This window comes from Petaurus breviceps, unplaced genomic scaffold, assembly GCF_028583685.1.
Source record: "Petaurus breviceps papuanus isolate PSGF00001 unplaced genomic scaffold, PetGlider_PUasm1.0 37, whole genome shotgun sequence".
Taxonomy (NCBI): Eukaryota; Metazoa; Chordata; class Mammalia; order Diprotodontia; family Petauridae; genus Petaurus; species Petaurus breviceps.
The window spans coordinates 21,037,385-21,055,021 of NW_027186296.1; the positions used below are offsets into that span (position 1 = coordinate 21,037,385).

A 17,637-nucleotide genomic window follows, 5' to 3' on the forward strand; every position below is an offset into this window, starting at 1 on the left:
TCCTTCCTTCCTTCCTTCCTTCCTTCCTTCCTTCCTTCCTTCCTTCCTTCCTTCCTTTTTAGCAACTTGTTATTATAATCACCTCTAATCTAGGGGTACTGTGGATGGTGCCTCTGGCCTCAGGTCCTTTTTACTGTTATTTTCTGAACATTGTCCTGGTCCTAACCTCAGCACTCCTTTCCCTCTCCAAGTCACAGCTAGGGCCCTCAACCACACTATAGTGGAAATGTTCTTGCTCCCTGAGGACCCTCCAGTGGCTGTAATTTTCAGTTCTGTCCTTTGGACTGGAACCAAAATGAGAAACTCAGCTCTCCTGTAAGTGCCCACAGCCAGCAGCATCCTGGCCCCACTGCTTCTGCTCTCACCTGGTGTGTGCTAATTCCTTCTCACCTTTAGCCGCAGCCCAGGATGGATTGTGGCTTGGCAGCACAGCTAGGCCTGGCATCCCTTGGCAGCAGAGGGTCCTTCCATCTTTCTCTGCTCAGATGTCTGACCCTCCACACTGTGAGGGGTCTGTGAGGTGAGAATTCCTGTGGCTGAGGCTTAAGCTACCTCCCAACCCAACTGTCCCCAGGGTTTGTTGTTTGTTGTTTCTGTGGAGATGGTCTGGAGGTGTTTGCACTTCACTCAGGCTGAACCTCTGACCCTGAGGTCTTTCCTTGAATCTTCTCCAATTGTCCCAGCTGGACCACTGCTCTGCCCCAACTCTTGTTTATTTTTGCTGCTCGATGTTCACCTTGAGATGCTATTTCATCTTGTTTATGGAGGAAATCTGGAGAGCCTGGAATTTTCTGACCTACTCTGCCATCTTCCCAGAATCCCTCAAGGGCCCCAGATATAATTTCTTATGTTCTAATGAACCAGCCTGAAACTGTACTCATCAGAAGGCAGGGCAACAGGTGAGGCTCTAGGGTTGGCCAGAATCCCTGGAGATCCTGAAGTGTTTGGGATGCAATATAACTTTTACGTCAACCAGAAGTGTGTTGTTGGGGTAATGTCACTGAATCTTAGTAAACACGACTAGGTTCATGGTGCTATTGCAGCACCATGCTGTCAAGTTAACTGGGTACGAGTTTTTTGTTCATTTGTTTATTTTTGCCCAGTATACTGTCATACCACTTCTCTAAATGAGAGTTACTACAGGAAGAAAGCTCTAATGAAAAAAATATATGCAAGTTGTATACACACACACAAAATGAATCTATTTTCCAAAGGAAGCTGATAGAATGGAATACCAGAATTTTTAAATATCCAAACGAGTTTTGTCTTTCACAGTACTCACATTGGGAGACTATATACTTATTCTAATGATATTGCCTTTGTTCAAAACATCTTTGTCTGGGATTGCTTCATTGAAATTACCTTTAGAGGCAATTTACAGGTCAAATCAGGTCCATTACTTTGTAGTCACATCTTGACTTGACCAAAACCAGTATCTCCCAGCTTGTTCCCTCATTTTATAAGGCTTGAATAATTTGTGTCCACTTAAAAAAATCAAATTCACCTGAGGATATAGAAAAGAATGCAAGCTCTCCCCCTTCCATCTCTCCCCTCCCCCTTCCAAGTAGTGTTTCAAATATGGGAGCCCCAATGGAATAAGTGTATGAATAGTCCTGGGGACTCCTCTGGAGAGGACAACATGTACTTTAATGTATAAGTTTTGGCATGTTTGGTTAAAAACAAGTCCTATTACCTAAAGTTGGGATGCAAGAAATGTGAATTTAATACACTAGCATTCTATAGTTGTGTCACTAACCATTCCCTGTATTTCCCCTACTCATCTACTCTCTGAACAGGTAATATGGTTCGAGATAATCAGTTGAACAACAGAAAATTGGGTCAACTAACCACCTTGTCACTACAGAGCAATGAAAGCAGGCTTACTGATCTCTTCTCCTGGAATAATGATCTACCAATTCCTTCTCCTTCAGAGTCCACCTTCTCTCACCTATCTACACATTGTCCATTCTCTCTAACCCCTAATAGCATACATACTCTTACTAACCTATCCCACCACTTATGCTGGATGGTATTATTATGACAGCTAGATGGTACAGTGGATAGAGCACTGGATCTGGAATCAGGAAGACCTGAGTTCAAATTCATCCCCAAATACTTATTGTGTGACTCTGGGCAAGTCTCAACCTCTATCTGCTTCAGATTCCCCATTTGTAAAATGGCATAATAATGGCACCTAAAATAGGGACAATAATTTCACCTACCTCCCAGTGTTATCGTAAGGATAAAATGAGATAGTATTTGTAAAGTGCTTTGCAAACTTTATGGTGCTATGTAAGTGCTAACATCATCATCAGCAGCAGCATCATCATCATCGTTTTCTGTGCCTCTATTTGCTCCCTCCCCAAATATCAATGTCTTGCAAAGAAACAAAAAGGAATTCAGAGAGTTAATGGGTTATTTTCATTATCCAGTACCTACTCTTCTGCTTGTTGTATTTTTAAAAAAATAATCCTGTCTCACATAAACACAATTTAAGGGGCACACTCATAACACAAGCTTATTTTTGGGAAGAACATCTTCCCTTCGAGGTCTTGTGGATATTATCTCCCATTGCCCTTTAAGTTTCAAATTATCCATATTCTGAACAAAGAGTAGAGAAATGTAATGTAGATGCAATTCATATAGTAATTTACTAACCTGACACTGTTGATATCAGATTCATGTGTTTCAAATGACTGGATGCATTGGCCAGAACGCATGTCCCAAACCATAGCTTTTTTGTCACATCCCTAAAAAAAAAAAGTTGTTCTGAGTTATATGTATAAAAGGACAATAGGGATAAAAGGAAGGGAATAGAAATAAAATGCAGGCATTATGCATCATAAGACCAATGGGCATAGAATCAGAAGATGTGTGTTCAAATGCCAGCTTGACTAATTCTTATTCCCACGTCCTGGGCACATCCTCTCTGAGTCTCAATTCCCTTATTTGTTAAGTGAACATAATAATTGTGGAACTTTCTATTTTACGAGGCTGTTCTGAGAAAAATGCTTTGTAAACTTTAACATGCAATATGATTATGGAATATGACTTGATATCACTTTAGGGAAGACTACCTAAGTATCTCATATTTCTTCATTAAAATGTACCAACTTCCTGAACTAGTGGATAAAGAGCTAGTCTTGATGCTAGGAAGATTTGGATTCCAGACCTTCCTCTGATCCATACTGGCTGTGTGAATCTCGTTGAATTGCTTAAAATTTCAGTGATCTAGGCAAATCTCTAAGACTAAGTTTCAGAGAAGGTGCTAATCTGAATGGGTATAGGGAGTCCTTATTCTAATGAAATCATAGGTCCAGTCCCTTTTCTGTACAAATTTTATACAAAGCAATAATTTTTAATTAAATAAGCTTTGTGGGGCAAAGAATATGTCTGAGTTTTTCTTTTTTTAAAGAGAGCAGAGCTTGTGGTATAGGCTTCGAGGTATAGGAGAGAAGAGGCATTTGGATCATTCTATTAGTGGCTTTAATTCTATTTTCCCTTTTCAGAGTAGCTAGAAACCATTGCAGAGAATCCTTCCTACCTCTTTCTTCTCCTCTTTGAATCTTTTCCTCCCCCTCTCTCTCTCCTTCCTACAGCCAAAAAGGTAAGGTAAAGGCAATCAAGGGTCCAAGAACTGTTCCAGTCACATATTCCCTCCTCCTGCCCCCACTCATGTCTGGTTCTAAGTAGTATCAAATAAGATGGTCTACCAAGCTAGAGAGGGATTGGGGCTTGTGTTGTTGGGAGTACCCACAGATTTCTGAAGTACTATTACTTAACAGATTTATAAAAGGGTATATGATAACCATAAGAAAAGACTGTCTCTCCAAGATAAGACGACTGAATGGAGAAAAAAAAGTCCATCAAATTGATTGTTTTGTCTCACTGCTAAAGCAATTCGAAGATGATTAGTTAGAAAAGTTACTGCTTAATCCAATAAGGTCTCTCTTTTTTCCCTTTTAATCATGTAGCTTTCAAGTTCCTTACTATTTCTAGACCTCTGGTGTTAGGAAACTCTTGCCTTGGTTTTAATGCCAATTTGTTTCCACGATATGGAGATGCATTTTTCAAATCATAAGAGTTCTGAAAGTATCAGAATTTGACCTTTATAAATTTTTTAAAATTCCTTTAATTTAGAGACCAAGATATTATCTGTCATATTTGCCTTAATTTCTTCCCAAACTGTTTTTTTCTTTTATAGAAGATTAATGTAAACATAACTTGTTCCTAATTGTTCTTAGTTGCCTAACAAAAAAAGTCATCTCCTTCTGCAAATACAGTAAATGTATTATTTCATGTTTTCCTCCCTTTTTCAATTACTTCATTTTGTAGCTGAGGAACCTGAGATCCAGAAAAGTTGTCTTCAAATAGTTAGCGGCTGAGCAGAGTCTAGAATTAGGTTCTCTCATTTCCAAATTCCCCCTTTCTTTTACTATACCATGTTATCTCCCCAAATGAACTTACTACTACTACACTCCCTCTCTGTCTATTATACTATGACCCTTGATGAACCCTCCAACTTCTTGGTGTTTTTACAGGTCCTTGGGTGTTGTTCATATCACACAGCTCAGTAATGTACTCTTTGTTCTCTTGATCCTCAGAAAGGGATCTTTAGTTACATACTGATGCTCTGCTGTGATTAGCTTTTTCTTTTGTTGCTTTTTGGAGGGGGAAGGCAGGGCAATTGGGGTTAAGTGACTTTCCCAAGGTCACATGGTTAGTAAGTGTTAAGTGTCTGAGTCCAGATTTGAACTCAGGTCTTCCTGACTCCAGAGCCGGGGCTCTATTCACTGGATTAGTTTTTTCTTTAAGAAAAAAAATTGCCCACTAAGATTTTTGCCTTCATCCATGGGATATATCTTAACTATGGAACCATTCCAGAAAAACTGTAAGGTCCCCTAAAATCTAAGAAAGAAGGGATTGTAGGGAATGGCTCCCAAACTCATAGCCTTTTTACTGGGTAATGTTCACTAAAACAGTAGATTACAGTGTTGGTAACAAAATACTATAAGAACATGAGAAGGTGGGTCTGGTAACCTTACTCTCAATCTTTTGCCCAGAATCTTTGAATTTTTTTCTCACCTAACTCAGGTGAGAGTCCCTTATCAGGATAGCAAGACCCTGGTCAGCCAGGTGTTCCCTTATGAAAAATGTTCCTGTGGCCCTTATTTAATGTTTACATTCCCTGGAGACAGGTATCCATTTATCTTACCCCAGATACAAAAGTATTTCCTGTTTCTGAAGGTGCCAAATCCAGGCAGAGAACATCAGCTCCATGTCCATGAAAGCTCTGGAGAAGCTGCCCACTCTCCACATCCCACAGGGCACAGGTCCCATCCCCACTTGCAGTCAAGATCTGCTCAACAAAAAAGGACAAAAATATTGTTATGACTAAAATAAATTATTATTAGTGATAAATAAAATGTTTGAGGTACGAACAAGAAAAGTTGGTTCTTAAAAACAGTATGGTACAGAGGAGAAAAAACCCCCAATGAATTTGGAATTGTGGTACTCAGGTTCAAATCCCATCTCTCACACTATTTATGGGACATTGGGTAAGTCAAATCACCTTTTTGGGCCTAGTTTCTTCATCTGTAAAAGGACAGCGTTGGACTAAATGGCTCCTAAGGTCCTTACCAGCTCTTGATCTGTGATCCTAAAATCCTGCTTTGGAGTTTCCAAAATCCTGGCTCATTCCAGATAATTTGTTGCATCAGAACTATCTGGAGACTACTAGATCCTTAGATTTCCTGAACTTGAGGAAGAACTTATTGGCTCCTTTTCTGGGCTCCCAAGCTGTACAAGGGCTGCTTGGGCTGTAGCCCCAAGTTCACCATGCCCATGAAGGACACTGCCTTTGTCTGCTATTGCTTTGTCAACAATCTGACAGAAGTTGAAGCAGTAGCTTGGCTGCTTTTACCCCAAGTGGATGGGGAAAAGGGGCTAGAGAGACTGGTGAATGAAGTGGGACTTCATGTCTGGGAGAGGGTTTGCTACAGCTAGGTTTTTCATCAGAGTCCATCTACGAGTTCTATTTGATCAGGGCCATCTCCAATTGTCCTGATCTATATCAGGCCATGGAACAAAGATGGCTCTGGAGGAGAAAATGAGGCTGGTGACCTTGCACAGACCTCACTCACTTAAATCTAATTCACTTGCAACTCATGACAACCTCTTCCTGATAATGGTTCTCTTCCAGAACAAAGGACAAACCACACAACACAATATGATCTCAAATGACAACAGCTATGGACAGAACTGAATAAAACCCTCCATAAGCTCCCAACAGTATTAGACAACTGGAGACTCTTGGGAACAGACATCATACTCTCTATGGCTGGGAAGCAAGTGAATGGAACAACAAGCATTCTATTGACAAGAGAAAATGAAAAGAATAGAAATATTAGAACGTAATCACACATGACATTTAGCATTCACCCTATATGCCATGGAATGAATCCTAGAGTTGGAAGGGCCTTCACAGGACATCTCTTTTAACATCCTAACCAATGGATAACTCTCCCTCCACCCCCACCCCCCACCAACATTTCTACAACAATCTCGAGAGCACACTCAAAATTTGCTACAGAAATGATCAAAATGGTGTTTAACTTGGAGTCAGGAGGACTTGGGTTCAAATTTCCCTGGACATTCATTAGCTGTATGATCATAAGCAATTCACTTAACCTAGGCACTCAGTTTTCTTCATCTGTAAAATGGGGATAATAATATCTGTACTACCTATCTCATGGAATTATTATTATGAAGCTCAAAGGAGATGATATGCATAAAGCACTTTGAAAACTCTGAAATGATCAGTTTATCAGTTATTATTATAATAACTATAAAGTAGACATCATTTATCTCTAACTTCAAAAGTTAAATTTTACTTTGAAATCAGTTTAATTTTTCATGAGTAGTTTTCACATTACACTATACCACACAAACACAAACACATATTCACAGTCAGCATGTTAAATAAGGGATCTCATTCTTCTTCCTTTTTGTAAGGAAAGAGAGATTATTGTTCCTTTCCTTTCCTCTTCTGCCCAAGCCATTACCAGAGTACTAGGCACCTGGTAAATGCAACCTGAAAAGGGCACAAAGAAGAGAAACTACTGTTAGCAGTTACTCTGGAGCCCATGAGAGCCAACCCAGGTCAGCCAGGCATCATAATAGTTCATTAGGTTTGGCAGTTTCAGAAAATAGAACTAAAAGTTTTCTAAGTAGCACATGACCGTATTTCCAAACCTCAGACTGGCTCCAGAGCTTGAAAACTACTCCAAAAAAGTTAGGTCTGGATTCAATTCCAAATGACTCACTCTAGTCTAGACTTGCCCCCAGAGGTCTATAAAATTCTGGTTAAATGGCTTGGGGCTGATGAAAGAAATAGAAACTTAATTAAATTACTAAAGTTGAATTCTATTTTCAGTTTTGGTAAGAATGTTTTCTTCTATGATCTATTTTTTCCATCTAATTTAGGTTGATAGATTTATATCTGTCAGGGACCTTGGGGACCATTTTACAGAGGAGGAAACGAGAGTTTGATGTATTTCCACTGATTGGATGTTGTGACATTTAATTTTCTTTTTCTCCTCTAATGTGTAGCAATACTTTGCATACACACAGTAGGTATTTAATATGTGTGTATGTATGTGAAGTGTGAGTATATGAAGCATATATGAGGTGTTCTCAAAAGACTTTTAAGGTACTAAAGCATGAAGCTGAATCATGACTTTTGGGATATCCTTCCTAAGGAAACCAAAATGTAGAGAGATTAGGTAACTTCCAGAGTCACAGAGGTAATCACTTATTAGGATCTGAACCTGGGTGCTTTGATTCCAAATTCATTGCTCTTTCCAGTTTTACCATGCTGCCCATGTTTATTTAAATACTCATTTCCTATTCCTGCTTCCAAATATGTGGAAAATTGGGTTATTTCCATAAAATTAAAACTTCTTGGAATAGTCAACAAGCCCTTTTAAAAGGTCACCCAACACAATGTGTTCTCTTTTCCTTTGGAAATTTATCTCTTCCTTTTTATTGTAGCCGTAGTAATGGACAGGTGAACACTTGGTGTTTTCAACTATAAGTAGATTTTCAAAGGAGAATTCTTTTGCTCAGGTTTTATGATTCCTGTTAGCATAACCAATCCCAAATGTAGGTCCTGGTCCTTCTGATTCACAGATTAGGCTCAACATTAACAAAAAAAGTGCAATAATTAGAATTGTCCCTAAGTGGAATGAACTGTCTTAAGAGGTATAGTGAGCTACCTCTCATGGAAAGTCTTTAAGCAAAGGCTTCATGAATATTCACTAGGGTGTAGCAGTAGGATTTCTTGTTCAGGTACCAGTTGGATTAGACAAATTCTGAGGACCCTCTCAACTCTGAAATTCTGTGCTACTATAGTTTTCTATGGAAATTTACTTAACTGAATCCAATACTCAGGAACTAAGTCACAAGTTTACCCAATGGGTCAGCACCCCTTCCCTTAACTTATGGTACTCAGCAGTCATGTGTCATCTTCCCTTTTTTCCCCATTATTGGTGCTAGCTATAGTGCCAACTCCTCTAAATATATATTAAACCAGCTAAAATCCAACAAGGTTCACACTTTGACAGGCTTAACCAAAAACGGGTTTCTCAGGTTACCACACAAGCCAACCAACAAACATTTTGCACAAAAGAACACTCAGTACTATTAGAATCTACTGATTAGTAGTCAATGCTGCTAAGCAAGGAGAGATTAAATTATTTGGGTCCTTAACTTTATACACTGCTCTTTCCTTTCATCCAAAAATATTGTAACCCATTGTGGGTGTTATAGGTAGGAGGTTTTCCTCATTCGAAAGATGACAGTAAATCTGTATTTTGCTTTGGGTCACTGATTTTATCAAATTTGTGTTAATGTTTTATCTTAAAGTGAGAATTTTCTATGAGCCTGTGATACTGGCCTCCTTTGCTGTTTCTCAGATACAACATTCCATCTCTCTGCCTTCTCATTGACTATCCCCATGCCTGAAATGCTCTCCTTTCCTAGTTTTACCTCCTGTTTTACTTCCTTCAAGTCCCAGCTACCATCTCACCTTTTTAAGAAGCCTTTGCAATTCTCTTTAATCTTAGTGCCTTTCCTCTGAGATTATCCTGCATCCAGGGTCATTTATGGTCTTACTGATCTTTATTTTGCCAATGGATCCAGATGGTTCTAGAGGAGAAAGGGAGGCTGGTGACTTTGCACTGCTCTTCCTTATTTAAATCCAATTGACTTGCAGGTCATGGCATTACCTCCCTGATGTCATGGTCCTTTTCAAGAACAAAGGACAAACAACCTCCAATCTCTCATATATCTATATATTTTGTTTGTACATAGTTGTCTGCAGGTTAAATTGTGATGAATTTTGGGGAGGGGGGAAGTCACAGCAACTCTTTTTCTTTTGAGTGTTCAAATTTTTTTTAAATTCAATTTTATTTTGTTTTTGTTTTCAATCCCAAATTCTCTTCTTTCCTCCTCTTCCCTTTCTCCACCTATTGCTTGTTTCATCATGAGTCATTTGGAACTGGCTAACAGAAATTCTTAAAAAACCATTTCAGGCATGGAAGAGTAGCAAAATACATCAGCTGAAAGAAAATCCAGTTCAGTGAGTTCATTGATTCTTGAAGTAATGAAGACAATCAAAAGAGAATAGAAATTCCTTTAGAATAGGGGTTCTTGAGCTTTTGATTTTTTGGTGTTAGGGGACTCTTTGGCAGAGTCTAGTGCTGAGTCTAGTCTTAGTCAGAGTCATGTTTTAAATACAAAAAAACAAAATACACAGTATTACAAAGAATACTAATAATACAAAATGCAATCATCAAAATTTAAAGAAAAAACTAAATTCCCACACCTCAGCTTCTGTGAATTTCTGCACCAGGAGAAAACTTTGTCAGACCACACAGAACCACAGAATTTGAGAGTTGGAAGGGATCTCAGCAGCCATGTGGTTCAGTCCATACATGAAAGAATCCCTACATATTTGCCATTCAATGAGGACCACCTGTGTAGTCCCCTTCTCTGCATCTCCTGCTATCCTGCATGGGTGATGCTTACAAGGTTAAGCAATGGCAAATCTCTGATAGTTGTGTGATTGGTTACCTGCATATCCGAGTTGGTGAAGCTGCAGGCTGAAAGGTAGTTGGTATGCATTGCGACAGACTTCTTTTTGGCAGCCATATTTTCATTTTTGTCAAAAGTCAGGGGGTACACAGAACATTTATTGTCCAAGCCACTAATATGGAAAACAAAGAAATTTCAAATGTTGATACTACGTAGGGGAGAAGAGTCGGGAAGATGGGAAAGCTTAAATGAGTCTTTGAAATCTTTTTTGTTCACCTGTTTCTGAAATGCATATTGTCAACTTTATGTTGTAGGCATTTGGAGTACTGTGTATTCAGATATAGAAAGGAGGGCAGTAGCAATATATACATAACACGTTAATGTTTATGGAAAATGCAAATTGACTTTAGTGGTTGACTCTTGTAGAAGATGAAGCAATGCACTTGGGCACTGTATAAAGAAAAAAAGATCCACAGGATATTTTCCATGCTTAAAAAAACACTGTTAAAGTGTTATAAATTGGTACTCGTTCAGTATTTCATTTGGAACTTTGTGTTTAAGATTATAAAGCAATTGAGTGAGGAGAGCAGAACCAGGAGAACTTCATACACAGTTACAGACACATTGTATGTATGACGACTCACTTTGATAGACTGGACTCCTCTCTGCAATACAAGGTTAGAAGACAACAAAAGACCCGTGATGGAAAGGGATATCCACATCCAGACGAAGAACTACAGAGTCTACAGATTGAAGCAAACCATTTGCTCTCTCTCATTTGTGTTTTGTTTTGTTTTGATCCTTTCTTTTTCATTGTTCAGCCTGTTGGTTATAATCCTTTACAACATGACTAACATTCAATGTGAAGGTATTTGTAGAATTTGTATTTGATTACATGCCGCTATGGGGGGAGGGGGAGGAGAGGGAGGGGGAGAAAATGTGAAACTTAAGAGATTGCGGAAATGAATGTTGTAAACTAAAAGTAAATAAAAAGACATCAATAAGAAAAAGATTATAAAGCCTTTTGGTATCTGCTGGAGTATACCGAATGACCACAGGATACATCACAATCAACATCATCCTGTCATTATTATGACAAAAGTCCTATAGTCCCTTGAAAATCCAGAACTAATCAGCCCATCCTGGAGTCCTCCACCTTGGGAACTAGATTTTGTTTTAGACAATTATTGAAACCCCTACCCCTTACCCCTGGTACTTTCTACAAACACATACAGACATCTTAATCTTTTAATTAGGCCAAAAAATGAAACCCAGAAGAAATCAAGGTATAAGCTAGCTGGGGTGGGAAAGGATCGGGGTATAGCTTCTTGGGTTGTTTTGGGGGGCATAGACTACCCTAGTTCAGGGGATCTAGACCTAGGGTCTGTGAATTAAAAAATATGTTAATAATTTTATTTCAATATAATTGGCTTCTTTGATAACTATATATTTTGTTTTAGGCATTTAAAAACATCATTCTGAGGAAGGGTCCATAGACTTCATCAAACTTTGCCAAAGGGGCCATGACACAAAAATGGTTAAGAATCTCTGACCTAGAACATTCTGATTGTGGCAAATGTCACACTGAAAAAGCATGTGCCTTTTTTTTTATCTCAAAACTTGAAAATTATATGATAGATAAGTTTACATTTACCCAGAGTGAATAGTTATTGATGATAATGTGTATATGAGGCACTGTATTAATTATATTAAAAAAATTAGAGTAGAATCAACTTCCAATGATTTAGAGACTAACCCCAGTTAGTGAACTTGCCTCCCAATGCTCAACAACGGTTTTCACTACTAGAACCCTGGAAAGCCTCAACCTTATGGAATTTGGGGCATTCTATCAGTGTCTGTTTGATTTGCTAATGCAGCCCTCCATTAAAAATACTGTCTAGTTGTTGTGTGTATACATGTGTGTATCTGTGAATATATACTGAAAATAATTTTGTGAATTTCTGCAACAATTCACTAAACTTTTTGAGAGTACTGAATACATTGGACTATCACAAAATCAAAGTTGGTAATCATTAAGTTAGGTTCTTTATTAGAAGCTCAAAGCAGCTAGAACTGTTCTTCTCAGCAAAAGATTTAGTGAGGGAGATGAACCTTTTTTATTTATAAGGAGAATTTAGCCTTGCTTTAAATTTTTGACATTATCCCTGTTAATAGCAGTACTGTGGTGGGTATAATGGATAGAAGACCAGCTTTAGAATGAAAAAGACCTAAGTGTCTCTGACACATGCTAGCTATGGGATCATGGGCAAGTTGTTTAATTTCTTAGTGACTCTAAGTCTATAAGTTAAAGTTTATATTCAATGGACTTACTCATCTGTATTGGTAGAGAGAATTGTTTAATTCTCATTCATAATAACCTGGTGAGTTAGGAGGGGAAGGTAGATGGAGGAAATGAGGCTCAAAGAGGTTCAAGAGCTTGTCCAGGTAGCAGAGTCAGATCCAGAATGTGGGCTCTCCTGAGTGAATATATTTCTACTATACTATATATACTTAACAAGCAAGATCTGGCTCCATAACATCCTAGAACTGTTGCATTAAATGTCTCTTTATAGGAATGATACAGAGGAAAGCCCAATGAGGAATGCCACAGTTAGGGAAGAATGTGGAGAAGTTGGAAACTGTCATTTCAATATTATTCAAATAGAATGGAGATCTCATCAACCTGAAAGTTCCTTCTAAAGATGTAGAACACATGCTGTCCGTGCTTCCTTATCTCACCTGGTTCTTAAGTTTGCTTAAGTGTGATAAGTGTCCATCCAAGCTGCTGGAGACAGTTCTTGCTTTCTTCTAATATATGAAAATACTAGTGGAGCACACCAGTTGCCCACCCATTATCCCTTGCCCTGAGCACACGACCAGCTCATCTTCTTTGTTTATCCTATGTTTCCTTGATGACATTTTTATTCCTTTTTTTTTTTAAAGCAATTGGGATTTAGTAACTTGCTCAAGGTTACACGGCCAGGTGTTTCTGGGTGGGTGCTAAGTGTCTGAGCCCAGATTCAATCCCCAGGTCATCCTGACACTGGGGCCTGTGCTCTTACTCGCTGTGCTACCTGGCCGCCCCGATATTTTTATTCCTATCCTTTGAATTTCCTCATTGGTTCCCTGTTGTAGCCTACTCATATACACCATGTGCCTCTCCATTGCCTTGTGTGATAATTTTTTTTTTTGCTTTTTGGAGGGGGGAAAGCAGGGCAATTGGGGTTAAGTGACTTGCCCAAGGTCACACGGTTAGTAAGTGTTTAAGTGTCTGAGTCTAGATTTGACCTCAGGTGCTCCTGACTCCAGGACTGTTGCTCTATATTCACTGCCCCACCTAGCTGCCACCTTGATATTAATTTTTAATGTTTTGGGGATTGTTGTACTTAATATCTTGTTGCCAAATGGAAATGGTGGTAGGATGTCGGTGTTAAAAAGATAGTCTCTCTTTCCATGGGAAACTTGGGGTTATTAAAGGAACCTTGCAATTTCCTGAAGGCAACCCAACTGACTCTTCTGTTCATTTTTAAGACCAACGTGTGGTCCATCTATATTTATTGTCACAGATATAAATACTAAGGGAAAGGCTTTAGAATTTGTCTACCTAAATAAAGCTCATTCTCTGGGCAATAAGTAATATATATCCACTTGATATTTCTTGTATGGATGACTATACTAGGTTGTTTTGAATAGTTATAGGTCTCTTTCAGAAGCTGTTTCAGTTTTATGGAGCTTGATGGAACTGGTATAGAATCTTCTGAAAACAGGGGCATCTGGAAGCCCTTACCACCTACAATAAAATCTTCTAATTGGGCTTGGTACTGTATCTACTGTATCACAGAGGCAAATATTTTTGAAAAGCATATTCTCCATTTGATGCTTTGACTGATGTTTAAAATTAGAAGGTCATTGAATAGGGTTATTTCTGTTGAGATATCTTGGAAGATTTTGATGCATGGGTGGGAGATAACTGGCTGTGATGACTCAAATGCTTTTTCATGATCAACAATAAACACAATGCAATTTTATATTTTCTATGACTTTCAGTTAGATAAGGGGGGTTTGGGATATTTTAGATGTCATGCCTATGGGTTACACAGCTAGCAAGTGGGTTCAAGGGCACACCTAAACCATGCAAGGATCAGAAAACCAGATTCATAAATATAGAAAGGATTGAAATTGTTTAGTTTGCAGAGGTGGTTAAGGTAAAGACCAAGTTAAGTGAGTGCCTGAGTTTAATAATTTCTAGCTTAATTTAACCTGGGGCTACTATTTAACTTTATATAGAGATTCTTATAAAATCCTAGCAACCAGGTGTTTTCCCTCTCCACTGAAACAGAAAAAAAATAACAAGGTTGTTGTAGAGGGGATTTCAGCTCAGTTATGGGCCAGAAAAGATAACTCTTAAGTTTCTACCCACTCTGAGACTCCAGAAGTCATCTTAATTTGTAAGAAGAAGGATTTTGGTTAAAGCTTATCAATTATAAATAGCAACTTTTCTATTTGTGAGTGCTGTTAAAACACTGAGAGAAACAATAAAAGAGGTTATCAAAAGAGACTTTGAATCTCCTTTCCCAGAGAGCTCTCAGAATGTACTAGATAATCATCTCCCCCTGTATTGAGAGAACACTGTAGTCCTTTATAGCCCTGTGATTTTATGAAAAGGGCATTGTGATGGTTCCGAACATCTTAATGCACACCCAAAGGTTAGACTACAAAAGACAAGGCTGGGTAATTCCCATGTCCTTAGACATTATTTTCCAGGATGATGGCTTCTTCATGTTTCCCTAATTCTCCTGGTGGTGCTTGGTGGCCCAGTGGATAAATCACTGACTTTAGGTGTCAGGAAAGCCAGAGTTCAAATCAGGCCTCAGGTACTTACTAGCTGTGTGACCCTGGGCAAGTCATTTCACCTCTGTCTTCCTGTTTCCTCAACTGTAAAATGGAGGTAATAAAACTGCTTACATCCCAGGATTGTTGTGAGGATCAAATGAAATAATATTTGTAAAGCGCTTCGAACGGTTCCTGGCACATAGTAAATGTTTAATAAATTCTTGTTTCTTTTCTTTCTCCACTACTCAGGTTAATATGTTACTTTCTTATAGATATACCCAGCAGCATTTTCAGCCGCATGTAACAGGAACCCTTCGCTTGATTTTAGAACTGAATAGAACCACATTTCTCCTTTCTGATTTATCAGCTTCTACTAAGGATTACCTTCCTCTGTGCAGTAGACAAAGTGGGCCTCATCAGCAGCCTCAGATTGGTTTTTATTACAAAGTAGAAACTCTTCTACTTCTGAATATTTAGTTTTGAAAACTCATATGGTGAGTGAGGGTCATTCTCTTCCTGCTTCCTCCCCTTTTATCTCTGCCATGATGTCCAGCCCCAAGTCTTGTTCTCCTGATCTCAGATTTCCTGCCCTGACTTCCTTGTTTCTAGCTATTCATGACAGGGAGAAGTGGCTATTTTACTGTGAGAGGTATGAGTAAGCAAGGAGCCTGCCGTTGTTCAGCAACAGCTGACGGTGCAGAAGGAAAGAGCCTGGCTTGATGTTTACCTCTCTCCATTTGTGTAGTACAGACTGTTAGTTTGTCTTCTCATTACAACCAGCTGAAGCCAGATAAGGAAAGGGGCAGGTATGAAAGGGGCCAGAAGCAAGGATTAGGTTCAGGCTGAGACTCTCCCCCCAAAGTATAAGAAACATGCCCAGGAGTCATGGGCAAGCCCCAGTAAGTAGCCACTTCACATAACACCCTGAATTTGAGCTCTTGAATGAAAATACAAGACGGTCAGGTCTGAAAATTATTCCATCTCTCGGTCCCTTTGAGAAGGGAATTACTAACTAGTTGTGTTCACCTTTGTAGGTGGCTTATGCTCTGAATGTTTTGTCCTTTGCCAAGGACAAGGCAGTCACTTCTTTGTTCTTCCCATACAGAGTATTTGGCTACCACTATTCTTGATAAAATAAGTGTGTGGTGTGATCTGCCTCCCACAGCAGGCTGTTTATGTTTTTTAAGGGATTGACTGTTCTCCCACTGCTTTTTATTTAAGCAGATTACTCAACCATCCACGGTTTCAATTTCCCCAGTTTAAAAAAAAATGTGGACAGCATCTGCCTCTGATATACTTCAGCAGTCTGGACGTTTTAAATATATTTACGTGGAGTGAGAGAGACTGCAGAAAAAAGGGAACGAAGAGGAGATTAGGAAGTTTCTGGGAACAGACTTTTTCATTTTCTTGTTTGGGGGAAGAAAGGGGATTGCACTTGTTTTAAACTCACTCTTTAATGAGAATATAGATTATTCACCTGGGCAGGTAAGTGGTTCACTGGATATTGTGCTGCTTCTGAAGTTATAAAGATCTGAGTTCAAATCCTGCCTCATATACATATTAACTCTACGACTCTGGGAAAGTCACTAAACCTTTCTTGGCCTCATTATCCTCATCAACCCTTCATAGGGTTGTTGTGAGGATAAAATGAAATAATATTTGTAAAGTGCTTTGCAAACCTTAAAGCACTATGTAAATGTTAGCTAGTTTGTATGGATATAGAGATAGAATAGCATAGTAGATAAAGAACTGGCCTTGTAGTCAGAAAGACCTTGGTTCAAGCCTGGCCTTCCACTCTATTGGCCATATGGCTGTGGGTGAATCACTTAATCCTTCAGTCTTCTAGGAACCTAAGACAGTAAATTGCAGGAAATGTATTGTCTTGAACTGATAGAGTTTCCTCACTGTGAATCCCCTACTCTAATGAACATACCTGGTCTTATAAATATGTAAGAGGAAGATCAGATTTTACTCAAAAAATTATTGGGAAGCAAAGAATGGAACACTCATTTTAATGGCCTATCTTTTGTAGAAACTGCGAACAATTTTCTTGCCAAAAGAAATTGAAATGAACCTGATTGAAAACTTGAGATGTTCTATTCTACTTACCCACAAGCAATGGCACATCCTGATGGGGCATAGGCACATGCCATCACCCAAGTACAGGGCATAGTCACTGCATGTTCCTGAAATATACACAAAATCAGAGAAAAGATTTTTTTTTGAGAAAGTTATTTGTAAATTTAATTTGAAGCAAATCATAAATTCCTATAAGTTTATGCAATCATTTAAGAGATATATTTCTCATGGAAAAATAGTTGGCTACATGAAAATAAGTTTCTTTTCCCCAAAATGTTCCTATTCACTAATAGGCCATAGGAAGTCAAGAGGGCTGGAGTTTAAAATAGGTAGTATTATTCCCAAGACCTAGATATTTGCATGTAAGGTTTATGTCTACTGCTGTTTCAGCAAGTAGCAAATCCTGTCACATCCTTCCTCCTTCAATACATCAAAACTCAAGGAAGAAGTTGATTCCTTATGTCATGGTTCAAAGTGGGTACACTCCAACTCCCCATACCATATCATGAATTTCAACAACTACTCCCCAAGGTTGGCTTCATAAGTGGCCAAGACATGGGAGAATGTGGAATAGATGCATAGATTTCCTGATCATGAAATTCCTGATACCACAGGAACTAGAATTCATTC

General features: G+C 38.7%; 1 protein-coding gene across 1 annotated transcript in view; it reads right to left on the reverse strand.

Annotated features, from left to right (window-relative positions):
* Positions 1-17,637, reverse strand: part of GNB5 (G protein subunit beta 5) — a 47,740-nt gene that overhangs the window by 11,342 nt on the left and 18,761 nt on the right. Inside the window, exons 4-7 of the mRNA XM_069098064.1 lie at positions 17,038-17,114; positions 10,135-10,267; positions 5,216-5,359; positions 2,659-2,750 (exon numbers count right to left, since the gene is read on the reverse strand). Of these exons, the coding sequence (XP_068954165.1) occupies positions 2,659-2,750; positions 5,216-5,359; positions 10,135-10,267; positions 17,038-17,114 (446 nt within the window). The remainder of the gene's footprint in view (positions 1-2,658; positions 2,751-5,215; positions 5,360-10,134; positions 10,268-17,037; positions 17,115-17,637) is intronic.